The 18070-nt window shown below is 40.2% G+C and overlaps 1 protein-coding gene across 1 annotated transcript in view; it reads left to right on the plus strand.

Moving 5' to 3' along the window:
* LRRC36 (leucine rich repeat containing 36) overlaps window positions 1-16133 on the plus strand; it is a 37832-nt gene extending 21699 nt beyond the window's left edge. Inside the window, exons 7-14 of the mRNA XM_059044327.2 lie at window positions 122-173; window positions 2034-2474; window positions 5429-5718; window positions 8809-8974; window positions 10203-10348; window positions 11143-11266; window positions 13853-13967; window positions 15258-16133. Of these exons, the coding sequence (XP_058900310.1) occupies window positions 122-173; window positions 2034-2474; window positions 5429-5718; window positions 8809-8974; window positions 10203-10348; window positions 11143-11266; window positions 13853-13967; window positions 15258-15483 (1560 nt within the window). The 3' untranslated portion in view covers window positions 15484-16133. The remainder of the gene's footprint in view (window positions 1-121; window positions 174-2033; window positions 2475-5428; window positions 5719-8808; window positions 8975-10202; window positions 10349-11142; window positions 11267-13852; window positions 13968-15257) is intronic.
* The last annotated feature ends 1937 nt before the right edge of the window (window positions 16134-18070 follow it).

The raw sequence follows: 18070 nt of genomic DNA on the forward strand, positions 1-18070 counted from the left end.
CTAGTTTGCAACGATGGACTTGCGTACTAATAGGAAAGTATTCTGAACCTCCCTGTTGTAGTTAAACTCATGTCTGAATGCCCATTGACTCCCTTTTCCTAAACTTACAAACTTTTTTTAGATGCAGGAAGTGGCAAGAAGGGAGATGCCAAGTGAGAATCACCAGGAAGATGGTAAATATTTTGCTTACAGTATTTTTCTACACACTAGTCAGAGAAATCTAGGTGTGATGGGATTTGGGAGAAGATGGAGATGTCTCAGTCCTGGGAGACTACGTGATGAATTCTTTTCTGCTTTCATAAGGGGCTGCCCTGGATGCTTAGTGACCTGTGAGGTCTTTCATGTTGAAGAGTGGATATTCTGACTTCCTTTGTTCTTGACTTTTTGTATTGGCTGACTATTCCTTGTTTCTTTTACCTTTCTTGCCTTCTTTTGGATTTATTATGTTTTTATTCATCCATTTTTTTCTTTCTGCTAGTTTACAAGTTACACACTGTTTCTATACTTTTGGTATTATTCCCAAAACTATAATATGCGTCCTTAACTTATTCAACTTTAAAATTAATCAATATCTTAACTCTTCTCTTGGATAATTCAAAGACCTTAAAGTAATTTACTCCTTTTAATCCCTCCTGATTTATGTATTATTATTATAGATTTTAATTCTCTATATTTTTAAAAGTCACAAGATACTATTTTTATAAAGTCATTGTTCATTGAAATTTATCCATGTATTTAACACTTTGTTTGCTCTTTTTTTTTTTTTTTTTGGCTGCACCACTCAGCATGTGGGATCTTAGTTCCCTGACCAGGGATCAAACCCGCACCCCCTGTATTGGAAGCATGGATTCTAAACCACTGGACAGCCAGGGCAGTCCCTTTACTTCTCTTTTTTTTAATCCCAGACTTCCCTTCTGAGATAATTTTCCTCTAGCTTATAGTACATCTTTTAGAATTTTCTTTAGTGTGGGTCTACTGGTGATGAATTCTTTCTGTTTTTGTCTGAAAATGCCCCAATTTCACTATCATTCTTAAAGAGTATTTTGGCTGGGTATAAGTTTCTTTTTTTAAATTTTATTTTATTACTTTTGGCTATGTTGGGTCTTCATTTCTGTGAGAGGGCTTTCTCTAGTTGCGGCGAGCGGGGGCCACTCTTCATCGCGGTGCGCGGGCCTCTCACTATCGCGGCCTCTCTTGTTGCGGAGCACAGGCTCCAGACGCGCAGGCTCAGTAGTTGTGGCTCACGGGCCTAGTTGCCCCGCGGCACGTGGGATCCTCCCAGACCAGGGCACAAATCCGTGTCCCTTGCATTGGCAGGCGGACTCTCAACAACTGCGCCACCAGGGAAGCCCTGGTTCCACTTTTTAAAATTTAATGTGACTAACTCAGGAAGGCCTTCAAGCGTATGAATCTCTGAAAGCCCCGAGGAGCACAAAGACTTCTCTTTTTGTCTGATGCTCTACTTGCCCTACTCTGAGGCTTTTTGGAGATGACGGATACACCTGTCTGAGAGAAATACTTTATAGCTGGATTAGGGATTTTCATAGGTTTTGCATTTCCTGCCATTTAATTGGCTTAGCATAGTGGTTCCCAATGTGTGAACCTAGATCCTCTGGGTAGAGGTTGAGGGTAGGAGTGAGTTTAGCTTTATTGCGAGGAGTCTATGAAATCACAGACCTACCAACTATTGTCTGAATACCTAAGATCACAACTTTTGTCATGTGGGAGTGCACCAAAATAGTAGAAATCGTATACAGAAAACTCTGACACTACAGTTTTAGAAAGAAACTCCTACAGGATTAGGTTGACATGAAATTTGTTTCCAGAATGTTACAGATTCTTTACTGTCTACACAATGTCCAACATGTTTTGTTTTTCCATGTAGGAAAACATGGAATTTAATTTATAAAAATTATAAACCATCTCTTCCTGAGAACTTTTTTTTGGTAGACAGAGGTATATCCAGTGAACAGGGATACGCTAAGAAGAATTTTCATTGTCTTTTGTTTTTTTTCCCCCTTGGTGATGGTTAGAATTCAGACGCTTCTCGCCTCATCAATCCACAGTTCGAATTCCAGAGAAGATGGCTAGAGAAGGGTACCGAATATCTTTTTTGGACAACAAGTCTTCAGGTTCTTCTCCAGAAAAGGATTTGATACCAAAACCTGATACTTATCAGCTTACCCATGACGCCTCATTGGGTAAATGCCTGGATGTGGGTGATTCTAGACAGATTCATCCCTATCAGTTACCTTCAGATGCTGGTCTAGAAAATTGTGATAGTCATTATTCTCAAAATCCATCCCTGCATGGAAGTCTTGGTAAAAGGCCTCAGAGAAGCAGGAACTACCGAGAATATAGCACAAAACCTTCAAATAACATGAAGGCCACCACATCCCAGTCCTGTGGAGAATTACTGACTTCTCTGTCAAACCCTGACTCCAGCACTGGAAGGCTTTTGAAGCTTAGTTCAGGTAATAGCTTCCTGTTAGTTTATAGACCTCTTTCATAGGCATGAAGATTGAAGTATAACTGGAAATTTTGGAATTAATATTTCTTAGATTGGGGAATTCCCTGGCAGTCCAGTGGTTAGGACTCTGTGCTTTCACTGCCTAGGGTGCGGGTTCAATCCCTGTTTGGGGAACTAAGATCCTGCAAGCTGAAAATAAATAAATAAAGTCATCAGTGGTCCATAGAGCCTTGAGAAATCTGCAGGGTATGCATTTAACATGATAGATATATTAGAGAAAATTTATAGAAAATTTATAGAAATGCAGACTTCATAGCTATGTTATTTTAGTTAAATATTGATAGCATCCTGGGATATATTTCTAGTTACATCTAGTCTTCTCTGGCCATAATCACTTCTATTCTGAGTTACTTTTTCAGAAAAAGCTAGTTTAAGGGTAAGAGACCACTCTTTAGTTATTTATTTATTCAACAAAATGTATTGAATACCTACTATGTGCCAGATACTATTCTATCTCTCCAGATAAAGTAGCAAACAAAAATAAAATTCCATGTATATTTTGCCATAATAAAAAAGGTCCATACTTTCATGAAATTTCTATTTTAAAGAGGGTAAGACAGATGATAAACAAGTTATAAATATATGTCAGGTTATGATTAGTGTTGTGAAGGAAAGTAACATAAGCGTATTAGAGAATAATATGGAGGAGGTGATGTTTTAGATAGAATGGTCAGGGTAAGCTTCTCAGGTGAGATTATCATAAAAGTAGAGACTTGAATGAAGTGAGAGTGTGAGCCATGTGGATAACTGGGGGGAGAAATTTTAGACAGTGGAAATAGTAAGTGCAAAGTTCCTGAGGCTGGAACATGCTTGGCATGTTCAAGGAACAATGAGGAGGCCAGGGCTGCTGCTGCAGAGTGAGCTAGGTAAAGAGTATAGATGAAGTCAGATAGCCAGACATTTATTCTGGGTGAGATCAGAAGCTGTTGGAGAGTTTGTAGCAGAGGAGTGACATGATCTAACTTAAGAATTGCTCTGGCTGCTGAGTTGAGAATAGACAATGGGGAGCAAGGATAGAAGTTTTAAAAATTAACAGATTAGAATCTGGATAAGAGATGATGGTAGCTTGAACTAGAAAGATAGCAGTGTAGGTGGTGAGAAATAGATTCTGAATATGTTCTGAAGATAACACTCCATGATTTGTTGGTGGATTGAGGATGAAGTGTGAGAGAAAGAAGGTCAAAGATAACTCCCAGGTTTCAAGTCTGAATAACTGGAAGAATGGAGTTACCATTTTACTCAGATGGAAAAGAGTATGAGGAACAGGTTTTAGGATGGATACCAAGAGTTGGTCTTAGTCAGCTGAAGTTTGAGGTGCCTATTAAAACTTCTCAGAGATGCCAATTTGATAAGTTGACATATTAGTCTGGAGTTCAGGGAAGAAGGTGGGGCTGGGAATTAAGTGTGTGGATGGCATTAAAACAGACTAGATGAGATCTCCCCAAGGGAGTGAATATAGATAGAAAAGATATCTGAGGACTAATCTGAGTCCTCCAACAATTAGAAATCTCGTAGATAAAGAGAAACCATCACGGAGAGCAAGAAAGAGGTAGCTACTAAGGTAGGAGAGAAAAAAAAGCCAAGAGGCAGTGGTATCCTGGGAGCCAAGTGAAGAATATGTTTCAAGAAGGAGGGAGTGATAAATACAGTGTCAGATGTCCTTAATAGATGTCTTTAACACTTCTGGGACTGAGAAATGATCATGGTATTTGGCAACGCATTAGTGAGCAGCTTCAGAAGATGCGTTGTTAATAAAAGCCTTGTTGAGGTGAGTTCAAGAAAGAATCAAAGGAGAAGCGGTAGAGTTACCGAATATATATGACCCCTTCAAGGAGTTTTGCAGTGAAGGGGAGCAAAGACATGGAAATGTAGCTGGAAGGGGGATGGAATCAAGGAGATCATGGTGGAAATGATCCAGTAGAGGGAAAGTTGATGATGCAGGAGAGAAAAGGGACAATTACAAGAAAATAAATTAGGGAGAGGTCAAGAGGAGATGGAATACAGTCCACCAGGGGAGAGGTTGGCCTTGGATAGAAGCACAGACAGTTCATCTATTACAAGAAGGAAGGGAGGGAATTTAAAGACACAAATATAGGTGGAATTGGTAGATTTAGTGGTTAGATCACATAGATGTTTTCTTTGATTGCCTCTCTTTTGCTCAGAGAAGTAAAGAGATCCGCAGCTGAGAGTGAAGAGAGGGGAGAAGGTGTTGGAAGTTTGAGGAGAAGAGAGATGTGAAATAGTGATCTCAAAGAATAGAAGAGTAGGACTTCCCTGGTGGTCCAGTGGCTAAGACTCCTCACTCCCAATGCACGGGGCCCAGGTTTGATCCCTGGTCAGGGAACTAGATCCCACATGCCTCAACTAAAGATCCTGCATGCTGCAACTAAGACCCAGCGCAGCCAAATACATAAATAAATAAACATATTTAAAATGGGAAAAGAATTTGAAAAAGAGTAGATACATGTGTATGTAAAACAGAATCACTTTGCTGTACACCTGAAACCAGTACAACATTGTTAATCAACTATACTCCAATATAAAATAAAAATTTTAAAAAAAGAATAGAAGAGTAAATTGATTAGAGTAATGTATTAGGATAGCCAGGCCCAGTTAAGATAGTGGTTATGAATTTAAAGTGAAGATGTTGGAAAGAGATATATGTTGTTCTCCAGTCACTTCCCACTGCTCTGTTGTAGGCTTGGAGTATGTGCACAGTTGGATTTAACTAGAGTTGGGGTTTTGTCAGGTGGAGGGAGAGAGAAAGGGTCCAGAAAGTTGAGGGTATATACTAGGGAGAGATCATTATGACCCTTGGACTCCAGACAGGGTAAGGATGGAAGTAAGACATGAGAGAGTTGAAGAGCAGGTTCATCTCCTGGCCTGTTTCCTTCACAGATCTATATGCCACAACCCATTTCAACAGTGACCCTGCTCTGCTGGTGAATGTAGAGCAAAAATTATCCACCAGCCTTGGCAATTCAACACCAGCACATGGTTCTTTCCCAAACAACACCATCCTGGGAGACTCTCTGAGGACACTGCTGTTGCCTACTGGGACTTCAGAAAACAGAGAGAGTTTGACCAAGGGGTCATTAAGCCCATCGAGAAGAGGATTCAAACGGAAAGAAAATATCGTTGACACCCTGAATCTAAAACATGGTTTCAGAGATGCTACAGGCAGCAAGGCAAGTGTTGGCTTGTTTGTGCTTGTGCAAAAGCACTTCAGGTCCAAGAGCAGAATGGGGTTCTGTTTTGTGGTGGTGGTGCGGATGAAAAGTGATAGAAATTCAAAGGGATTTTCAGAGGCTGGTGGGTAATACTGCCAGGCCAAAGCCTGTGATTCTTTTGCCCATGGGAAAGTCATTCCCCTTCTGCAGCATTTCCTCATTTCTGTCACAGGGAGCAGGGTCCCTAATCTACTTCTAGAGCATAAACATGGTGGAGAAGTACTTTGATAATAAGAAGTGGTGGACAGGGCGTCCCTGGTGGCACAGTGGTTGAGAGTCCGTCTGCCAATGCAGGAGACACGGATTCATGCCCCGGTCCGGGAAGATCCCACATGCCGCGGAGTGGCTGGGCCCATGAGCCATGGCCACTAAGCCTGTGTGTCCGGAGCCTGTGCTCCGCAAAGGGAGAGGCCACAGCAGTGAGAGGCCCACATACAGCCAAAACACCCGCCCCGCAAAAAAAAAAAAAAAAAAAAAAAGAAGTGGTGGACAGAGTTTACCACAGGAAGGAATACAGAAGTTGCCAGGGGCTCAGGGTTGGCTGAAGAGTGATCTCTGTAGCATTGATGTTTATAATCTTATCATGTTTACACATCTGCTTTGGCCACAAATCACTAACTTGCTTGGGATCTTTCTTCTAAAAGCATTGCTTTCCTGTCCAGAAATTTAAATTATTCCAATTTTTTTCCAAGATGAATTAGATTAAGAAGATGAATTAGATTTTCCAAGGGATTTTTAGCTGAGACTTGGTTCAGAGAATGAACAACAAATCAAGAACCATTCCCACATATGCAATATAATTCATTTCATAAAATTGTAGTATGATAGTTAGTGTTGTTCTTACTTAGTAACTAAGTTTTGTTGCTGCCGTTGCATACATCCCTCCATGGAGAATGCCTTCTTCTCTCCTCTCATCTGTTTGAAAATTAATTTTTCTCCAGGCCCTATTTCCGTCATGAAGCTTTCTTCTCATTAGTTAAAAGAACTATAGCTCTTGGGGCATTCTCCTCCCTTGAACCCATAATCTTTGTCATACGAATCATTTGTCATTTAATCATTTACTGCCCTGTGAGAAAGCAGGGGATTTGGTCAGAAACAACTATTTCTAGTCACTTATTTTTCAGTTGATGGAAATCTTTTTGCACATTGACATGGGTTTATAAGGGGGTTTTGTTGTTGTTTCGCTGTTTTTTTTTTAACCCTTTAAATACTTTCTATTCAGTTTTTAAAACTTCAGAGGTAGTTGTAATTTTTGTGCACCAAAGAGGGCAGTCTTGTAATACTTTTTTGACTTTTTGGTTCTTTTTTGTTTTCCATTTTCAGCCACTGATGCCTATTTTTCCAGACAAGAGCACTGGTGTTAATGTATTTAGGGCGAAGGTACAGCAACACTTAGGATATTTGGGTGCTATATTAATAAGACATGTTCTAGGAGATTTTTCCACCTCTATTTCATGTGATAGGATTGTTAAAATAGCAATTAAAATCTCAATGCACTTTTCTGGACTATCTTAAAAATTCCCATTTCTTTTTTCCTGTTAGATACTATATTTCTTTATATGAAAAGTTGTAAAAGAGCTGTTTGAATATAAATATAAAAGAAATATACTGTTCAGTTTCTAGAAAGGTATAAATCAGAAGAGCATTTTAAAAGTTATAAAAAATAATCCCATATAAAAAAACACACAAAATTAAACAAAACATGAGTTTGTGAAAATTTATTTTTGACCAACTGACTTTAGAATCATAGACAAATTATAAAAATTAATTTTTTAAAAAGCCATGAGGCATGGCTTTTCAGCTTTTAATTTGCTGAAAATTAAAAGTAACAAAATTATTCCAAAGTTCATTAAAAAAATTATCCCCCACTCTCACCGCATTGTGATAAATGAAAGAAAATATGTAAAGGCATGTATGTGTTTCTAAGTTGTTCCATGATGCGCACACAGAATTACCAATACATGAAAAAACAATGACAGTAAATATCCATTTTTGACAAGATCCTCTAAAGTGGGCTTGTAGTGTAACCAGTTTTTCTATGATTTTTCTTCCTAATCAGGTTGTTAACTTTTTAAGGACCTCATCTTTTACTTCTTCATATGTTCACAGTCCTTATGTAGAACTCTCCATGCACATGATCAGTGTTCAGTACCGATCTGTTGAATAAGTGTTTATCTCATTTGTAATGCTTTTCCTTATTAATCATAGACCACCTGTGTGACTCAAGTCATAGGTATCACTGTCTGGTGTTCTGCTTCACAGTTGTCATATATGACAGCATTATCTAATTAATCATTTATAGTTTTAATATCAAAAGAGCCAGAGATTGAGAAATAATTTGGCTGTTTTTAATATATAACAGCTTTCTTGAAGTCCCTTGAGACCCTACAGAAAATATTCGTAGATTGATCTGTCCAGTAAAATTCCCAGTTGTTTTTTATTCATTCAGACATGACTAAATAAATAGACATATACATCATACCTGAATGAATAAACAATTGGGAGTTTCATTGGAGAGCTCTTCCTATACATCTATATACATAAGATTCTTACTGAATAAAAAATATCTTTAGTACTGGGTCCAACAATAACATTTAACATAACATTTAAAATGTTACAGGATATTTATGTTTATTATATATTAATATACTAAATATAAGCTTATGAGTTATAACTTTTATTAAATTACTCCCCATTTTATTTTATGATATATAATACCTTAAAAAGTGTTGTGCAGTTTAATCTTTCCATATTACATAACATAATACATTGAGCCATAGACATAGGTGTTAAAACATTTGTTTTCTTCTGAAAATCTCTACAGAAAATTATCATAGAAGATACTGTTACCTTTGAAATTATCCTTGTACATATTACTGTATTTGCCTTAGACATTAATATTCTATTCAAATCCAAACTAAAAGATGAAACCAACTTTCTTTTTTTCTTTTTTCTTTTTTTAATGTTAACACTTTAAATGTCTGGATTTTTACTTCCCTTATTGTGTTAGAATGACAAATGGTTGGGTTTTTTGGTTTCTTTCTTGAGCCTCTCTCTAGTGACCTGGGCAGTTTGCATGGTTTGCCAGGAAACCACAGTCCCCCGATCTCTGCCAGAACATCCCATGTGGCCACTGTCCTCAGACAGCTCCTGGAGCTTGTGGATAAGCACTGGAACGGTTCCGGCTCCCTCCTCCTCAACAAGAAGTTTCTGGGTAAGTGAGTGCATTCTCAGTTCCTGGAGAAGGGCTCAGACCTTGCTTCTGCTTTGTGTTTCTGCTCTATGTTCTGATAAAAGCCACTCAGTCCCCTTAACTTGCAGGGAAAATTGTTCTCATGATCACTTACCAAAATTTCTCAGCCACACAGTGATTGACAAACCTGCATTTTTCTTATAATCTTCTTCTAACCTGTTGTTTGTTTGCTTTTTTGTTTGTTTTTGGCTGCACACAGCAGCTTGCAGGATCTTAGTTCCCTGACCAGGGATCGAACTCTGGGCCCACTGCAGTGAAAGCACCGAGTCCTAACCACTGGACTGCCAGGGAATTCCCTTCCCTGTTTGTTTTTATCAGCACTCTTCCCTCATGTACCAATTGTCTTGTTCCTCCTGTAACTTTTTCTTGACAGTCTTTGAGTGATGAGATATAAAATAGAGCATGGTCATGTTAATGATTACAAAAGGATTTTATGATCCTTGGGAAAGTGCCAACAATAAATACAACAGAAATTGGGTTTGATCATTAGAGTTCTGAGATGCCCGTTGAAATACTCAATTAGAAAAATATGATTCAAAAAACTCCAGTGACTAGATGACGTTGACTCTTTTTTAGGGCTTCTTTTTTAGGAATTTGGGGGAAAACGGTTTTGCAAATATTGTCTCCATGTGTTTATTTGTTGTTTAATGGAAGAAGAATTCAAGGAGCTGTTGGTGGTGGTAAAAGTTTAAGTAAAAACTAGAAACTTTAAAGTTGTTTGGGCTTAACTTTTCTTTTGTTAATTTCTTTTTAAAATTTCTTTTATTTATTTGTTTTTGGCTGAGCTGGGTCTTCGTTGCCGCGCGCGGGCTTTCTCTAGTTGTGGTGAGTGGGGCTACTCTTTGTTGCAGTGTGAGGGCTTCTCATTGCGGTGGCTTCTCTTGTTGCGGAGCACGGGCTCTAGGCGCGCGGACTTAGTTGCTCCGAGGCATGTGGGATCTTCCCGGACCAGGGCTCAAACCTGTGTCCCCCTGCATTGGCAGGCGGATTCTTAACCACTGAGCCACCAGGGAAGCCCATAATTTTTTATCTCCATCATGAAACATCTCTTACAGCCACTTACTAAATTCTTGAAAAAAGGAGATATTAGATTACCCTGTTTGTCCTACAGAGCTGGTAGTTATTGACTAGGAATTCTGTGCTTTAGCTTTTAAGATTGGCCTGTGTGCCCAACCTGAATTTTTGGCAGGTCCTGCCCGAGATCTGCTTCTGACTTTGGTAGTCCCTGCTCCTTCTCAGCAGTGGTGTCGCTCACATCCTGAAGATACATCAAAAGCCTTCCACAAGAGGGAGATGGAACTGAAGGAGATGGGGCAGCTGGTCCCTAATGACATGGTATGCTGCTCTCGTCTTCTTTTCCTACTCTTCCTTTACTAGAAAAGAATGGGGCAGCAAGACTAGAACAGGTCTGTGCCATAAAGAACATCATTACCATGAGCACCTAGATGTTTCTGAACTGAAATATAGAAAAGTCAGTCTGTGCAAATCTGGAACACAAAACTTGCAGGGACAGCTTGGAGATTTTGCAGGGATGACTCCCTAATCCTAGCCCTAATCCAAAAATTCTAAGGAAAGACTTGAAATGGAAAAAGAAAAAAATAAAGGCCCTAGAGTGAAAACACTTAGGACCATGTTCTTGAAGGTTATGGTTTGATTCAGATGAGGGGATTTAGATGTCTCTGGGATTATCTTTCCTCCCTTCTGATGGAGAGCCCTAAACCAGGGGCCATTCCTAGAGTGTTAGGCTGCTGGCTCTGGGAGGGAAAGAAGGGACTCATATTCTTAGGCTTTTTTTCCCCCTCTTCTTAACATTAGAGGATTTTCAGGCATCCAGTTTAGTTTCTAGAAACTTTAGATAGGTGACTCAGATGCTGGCCACTTGTCAAAACAACCACTTGTTCTGCAAGAGTAGTGGATAACTCACAGGAAAGATTGCAACTGCATGTGATAAATTTGTTTGCTGCACTTGAGCTATGTTTACCAATGAATTAAAATTCTAGTGAGAAAGAGAGATGCTGACCTCCATTCAGTTTATCACTAAACAGAGGAAAGATTTTTTCAGTTTTCTAAAAGCACTCCTCAGAATTTCAGTTTCTTAATGTGTTTGTATTTTGTTTTCTAATCTAAAGGAAAGTTTGAAGCAAAAACTGGTCAGAGTGCTGGAGGAAAACCTCATTTTGTCAGAAAAAATCCAGCAATTGGAGGAAGGTGCTACCACCTCGATTGTGAGTGGGCACCAGTCCCACAATTTTGGTAAGTTCAGGAAAGCAATGTGTGGTGCATCCCAAGACAACCGCTTGTTTATAGATGGCCCGTTTAATAAGATTTGTCATCCAGAACTCACATGGCTTCCTAAATAGAAACAACCATCTAGCCTCAGAGTTGTAATGCAGGTGACTTGAGTTACCAGAGTAAAAGAATTTACTCTTTTATCAGTGTAAAGCATTTACAAATGTGTTATTATTGTCATTCTTTTTGAGAAAGACACTTGTTTTTTCTGATTATAGCAGAAGATCGTGTTCTTTACAGAAAGTTTGAAAAATATAAGGAAAATATAATCTCACTACCCAGAAATAACCACAATTAGTGTTTTTGGTATATTTGCTTTCACCATATGCCTATACATACATTTAACTCAGAATTAAAATTTGTGTCTTGATTTTTAAAAACTAATTTATGTACAACAAAATACACACATTTTAAGTTTGATGAGTTTTGACAGATATATATATTCATTTAACTCCATCCCAATCAAAATACAGAACACTTCTGTACTCTAGAAAGTTTGACCCTTGTGCACTCAGTTCCCGCTACTCTCTACCCTAGGCAATCTAATTTCTACAACCTAATGTTATTAATTTAATAGCACAGGCATTTCCTATAATGTTACATGAATATACCATATTTCTCTATTCAGTCCTCTATATAGTTGTTTTTAATGTTAGCTATTATAAATAAAGCTGCCATTTTTATATTATAAATAATTCTAATTCTAAGAATTTCCAAACATTTGAAAGATCTGAAATAGAAGAAAGATCCTAGAGTGAAATGTTTCTCTAAGATTCTCTTTCTTCTCTTCTGATGGAGCTGACAGTCCTAATATTTATGCTGTGATAAATAATGCAGCTATTAATATCTGTGTATATAAATCTTTGTGTACATTTTAGACTATTTTCCTAGCAGACATTCCTAGAAGTAGAATTAGTGGGTCAAAAGATGTGGACATTTTTGAGGTTTTTGTTACACATTGCCAAATCATTCCCAAGAAAGATGGTTTCAGTTTACACTCATATCAGCAATAAGTATATATTTGAATGCCTTTTCATTTCACCCTTGCCAACACTGGGTATTATATTTTTTTGCCATTATGATAAGTGAAAAATAATATCCCATTGAATTCTTGATATGTACTACTTTATTATTAGTATAGTTTAGGTAGATTAAGTCTAGCTCGACTTCAAGCTTCTAGCTCAGCACCCACAAACATTATGGGTATTTGGATTTGAATGAGGAATTTGATTTGGAAATCAGCATTGAATTTCCAGAGTTGAATCTCATCACTATCTGATATTCATAAGCCTGAATAATCAAGACATCATTCTCCACTTACCGGCACTGAAAATAAATAGGTGTTTATTCACTAGATACCTACTTTCTTTTTTAAAAAAATAAATTTATTTATTTAATTTATTTATTTTTGGCTGCGTTGGGTGTCCGTTGCTGCACGTGGGCTTTTCTCTAGTTGCAGCAAGCGGGGGCTACTCTTCGTTGCGGTGTGCAGACTTCTCATTGCAGTGGCTTCTCATGTTGTGGAACATGGGCTCTAGGCACGCGGGCTTCAGTAGTTGTGGCTCGCAGGCTCTAGAGCACAGGCTCAGTAGTTGTGGTGCACGGGCTTAGTTGCTCCGTGGCATGTGGGATCTGGTTCCCAGACCAGGGCTCGAACCCATGTCCCCTGCATTGACAGGCAGATTCTTAACCACTGCACCACCAGGGAAGCCCTAGATACCTATTTTCAATCAGCCATGAGATCCAGTTCTCTATTTTGGATTACTGGTGATAAATACAGCTGTTGCAGCCCTGATTTCCACCTTCCAGAACCTTGCTACTCAAAATGTGAGCCACACATTGCAACATTAGCATCACCTGGGAGCTTGTTAGACATATAGAACATCTGGCCTCACCTCAGACCTACTGAATCAGAATCTGTTTTCTAAAAAGATCCCCAGGTGATCTGTAAGCATATTAAAGTTTAAGTACTGTTCTAGAAGACTGACTTGCTTAGGACCAGAGTTCCTGTGCTTTAACCTACCTTATTATTGCAGGCAGTGGCAACATATTTGGAAAGCTAGATATGAATGCCTTGGCCACAAATCCAGTTTCTGAAAGCACTCATTGAGCTATTGTCATGTGCCTGACACAGTTCTAGATGTTTTCACATATTCTGTACAGAGTGAAGGACATACATTCATGAACTAAAATGGAGAATACAAGGAGACCAAATATTTGTTGACTGCCTATGCTATGTGAGCACAGATGTCTCACTGACTCCTCATGACAGTGCTGCTACCTGGCAGGGTTACTAGCTCTAGTGAAACTCACAAAAATGAACTAACGTGCAAGATTAAGTGGTTGAATTTTAATTCAGATATATCTGTTGCAAAACCCTATATTCTTGCCACTATATCTGCTGTCTCCAAGGGACGGAATGGTGAATGGAGTGTGGAGGTGGGTGCAGCGGGGCCCCCAACTCTTCAAGATGTCTGCCTGATCACTCAAGCTCTGCTCAAAGACTAGCCGCTTGGAATCCTCTCACCCTGGCTACTGTAACCTTTGTAGATGATCTTCTGCGCAAAAACCAACAGCTGAACATGCAGGTGGCTTGCCTGAACCAGGAGCTTGCCCAGCTGAAAAAGCTGGAGGAGACAGTGGCCCTTCTCCACGAAAGTCAGAGGTAGGACTGGGTCCATCTAGCTGACTTCTGGAAGCAGATATTTACTTTCCTTTATCTCCTTTGTTTTACTTGGCAAGTTAATATCTATATACTTTTCAAATTAACTCTATTCTGTGTGCAAACCACCTGTATCCAGGCCAGTTTGCTCAGGGATCAAAATACTGCTTTCCAGAACACACCAGTTTCTGATTCAGCAGATCTGGGTTGGGAACTGAGAATTTGCATTTCTAGTAAGTTTCCAGGTGATGCTCTTGCTTCTGGCCTGGGGACCACACTTTGAGAACATTAAGATATATATCTTTAGTGATGTTATATTTTAGAGTAAATTGACATAATTCTTCTGTGTGTTGTTAAACCATCAATTCAATATACAGGTTCAATTCATTTCATTTTGTTTGATTCATAGGGAATATTTTTATTATTTTTATTTAATCTTGTGTATAATTAATGTAAAACTTACATGGTCCCAAAGTCAGATCCACAAAATCAGATAAATTCAGACAAATCTAGCTTCCTTACCTGTCTCCTCTATTCTTTCCTTCGTTCCCACCAGCCTTCCATTGCAGGTGTGGGTGTGTATTTGTATTCCCCCTCTATTATATAAAAAGAGGCATAATGTTGCTTTAACATTTTATCTAGAAATCATTTCACAGTGGTGTATAGAGTTAGTTCTCACTCCTATTTATACATGCATAGGACTCCCCTGTGTATTTAATTAGTCCTCTACTGATGGACATTACAGTATCTTGCTGTTGCAGATAGTGTTGCAGTGAATAGCATTGTGCATGCATCTTTTCTGGCGGGGAGGGGCAGTCTCTGATAGCTTCCAACATTACATGGGAATACAGAGTCCAAGAATACAGTCATGACTAGCACCATTAGTTTAATTGCAGAGGCAGGATAGATTAGAAGAAGTAGAAATTAAGATTTGGGGATAGAAATTGGAGGCCTGGTCAGGTGCCAGTCTCCCAGTGCATCTACTTACTTCATCATGAAAGTGCTTTGGAAAGAACAGAACAATCACTATATAAAATGTGAGCTATGTTATTGCTACAGTCAGTCTGGAACGTAAACAGAACTGCAATGAATAAATAAACTGTCCGTCTGCTTTTAAAATAACCAACTCATAAATCAGACAGTTCTTTCTATTTAAAGATGTTACTTCATTTTACATTTATTTATTTTTATTTTTAAATTTTTTTACATTTATCTTTAGCAAACATGTCAGGTCAGAATGGCAACTACTTTGCTTTTATGACTTCATGACTGTCTTTTTTCCCCGTGCCTCAGATCCCTGGTGGTAACTAATGAGTATCTGCTGCAGCAGCTGACTAAAGAGCAAAAAGGTTATTCTGGGAAAGCACTCCTGCCTCCTGAGAAGAGTCATCATTTGGGGAGATCATCACCCTTTGGGAAAAACACGCTGCCTTCCTCCTCACCAGTGGCACATGATACGGGTCAGTATCTAATACAGAGTGTTTCAGACTCTGTCCCAGAGCCTAGTCTATGGAGCTAGCACTGCACACCTTTTTTGCAGCTTCCCTCTCAGCCCCACGGGGCTCTCAGTGTCATTGCCACTAGTATGGTGGTATTCACTCACAAGATTAAGAAAAAAAATCTTATTTTAATTAGACTATATTGGTCCTTTTAATTTCTTTTTATCTCCTCCTATCAAGTCGTTCCTTCCTTCTGCCCACATAAATAGTTGGCACTTAGTCCTAGGCATCATATCACATAGAAACGTTTGGCAGAAAATGTCAAAAAGAAAAAAACACTAGACAGTGTCAGTTGAAACTGTGTAGTAGGAAGTTTAGAAAGAACATCCATGGCCAGGTATGTTTTGTGTTAGCAGAAATTTTGGAGAACCTCTATTGATCAGTTCATCAAATGTGTTTTGAGTTTTCTCCCACCATAGTGAAAAGGTGACAAGGTCTGTTGTCTTCCTGGAGCAGCCAACAGTTTAGTTGTGTGATGGAGCTCAAAGCTTGACATTGGTACCAAACAGGCCTAAATAAAAGCCTAGAGAGGGCTTCCCTGGTGGTGCAGTGGTTGAGAGTCCGCCTGCTGGTGCAGGGGACATGGGTTCGTGCCCCGGTCCAGGAAGATCCCACATGCCGCGGAGCGGCTGGGCCCGTGAGCCATGGCCACTGAGCCTGCGTGTCCAGAGCCTGTGCTCCGCAATGGGAGAGGCCACAACAGTGAGAGGCCCGCATACCACACACACACACACACACACACACACACACACACACACACACACACACACACAAAAGCCTAGAGAGATCCTGGAAAGACAGACAGAGAGCAGGTAATTCCTACTCTGGAGAATTGGAGAAGGCATCAGTGAGGACTTGTTTGAGTGGAAGCTTGGCAGAATGAGTACAATGGTACCAGGCAAAGGGGGTGCAGAGCCTCCTAGGCCAAGAGTACAGAGTGGGAGAGTCTGGGGCCCCCAGAGGGATCACCGGGCAGGGAAAATGTAGGTCATGGTGCCATGATAGTATATAACTGGGGGACCTGTCCTAGCCTGGGAGGGAGGTGTGATATCAGGAAAATGTCCCCTAAAGAAATGATCTTTCAACCAAGACCTGAAGAACTGAATAGGAGGTCACCAGGCAAAGCATAGGACTGAGGGCAGAGGCAGTGGGGAGAGCTGCAGAGAGAAATAGCATAAGCAAAGGCCATGAAATGGGAAGGAACATGGTTCATTCAGGGAATGGAGGGCCTGAGAGGAGTTACACAGGAGCTAGGTTGCATGGCTCCCTAAAGATTTTAGATTGGGAAGGCAGATGGGTAGTATTCAATAGATTTGTGTTTGAGAAGGTTTCTCTATAAGAAGAGTGGATTGACCTCCGGCTGTGTGGAGTGGACCAGAGAGGAGCTAGAGAGATGAGAGAGAAGGCTGGTGCAGTCCAGACTAGAGGTGTGGCTTCTAAAAGTTAGCTTTGGGCTCAGCATCCACTTTATATGTCAATACCTTGTATTTAAGACTGAGGATCAATCTTTTCTTTAATCCTGATTGATTAGGCATCAATGGGAAAAGATAGTGCAAGTGGCTCTAGGTATGTCTCTACTTCAAGGTTGCACAAGTAGCTAATGTTGCCAGAGAGCTGTAGAGGGCAAAGGACTGTTAACCTAATGTCATATTGTACTTCTCTTCATCTTCAGGGTCATGTCAGAGAGAGAGGCAGGTGGAAAGATTAGATGCTTATTTGCTCCCCTGACCCAGGTGTTGTGCAGGGAAGGAGAGCTATTGCTGTAATAATGAGACATGAAAATCACAACTAAGATCACACATCTCTAAGTTATAAATAAAATCTACAGATCTCTCAATTTTATGTAGGTTCCCAAAAGGAGCATGTACAGAGAGGAGCCATAAGTTTCTTGGAGCTGCATGGCACTGAGGGAGCTAGAGTCAGCTCGTTTTTTCTGGAAATGTAAGAACAGCCCCCCTCCCCACTTTCCTGGGCCTGTCTTGGCCCCATTGAGAGGCCTCCAAAGAGCCTAAGCCTTGCCCAGGTAGGGTAGCCTTAGCTAGTAGCCTTACAGCCCTGTGTTGTCATATTTCACCATCCTAGCCCAGTGCACAGGCCAACTTACTGGACAGCCGATGGGGGCTAGGGGAGGTGGGGCAGAGATAACGGACTTCTTTCTACAACCCAGCCCTCCCTCCCTTCTCCTATGAACATCTGAGAATGCTAGCCCAGAACCTATACAGGGTACCTCTAAGGAGGAGCAAAGAGCCTGACCCAGACTGTCACCTTCCACTCTATTTTCTATTGTCACTGAAAGTGGCTGGTCCTACCCTAGGCCAGGCCCCTCTCTAGGGTTGCTGGTCACTCGTGCAGAGGTCAACTGTGTTTCTGATTTTCGCTGTGTGGCCCTTGGTCCAGAGGGCAGAGGTAGGGATTGGTGGCATCAAGGGAAGGGCCAAAGAGTTGTTGCCCTATGGGGCTAAGTGGGCTCAACATGGAGTGGGGGAAGACCCCTGAAGCAAGTAGAAAATAAGTGGACAAGAATTCCTCAGCCTGGGCCTGGCACTATTAGGAGAAAGAAGGAAACAAGGCTGGGATGGAAATCAGGTCCTCAGGAAAGTTTTCCTA

This window comes from Kogia breviceps, chromosome 18, assembly GCF_026419965.1.
Source record: "Kogia breviceps isolate mKogBre1 chromosome 18, mKogBre1 haplotype 1, whole genome shotgun sequence".
In the NCBI taxonomy this organism is placed as follows: domain Eukaryota; kingdom Metazoa; phylum Chordata; class Mammalia; order Artiodactyla; family Physeteridae; genus Kogia; species Kogia breviceps.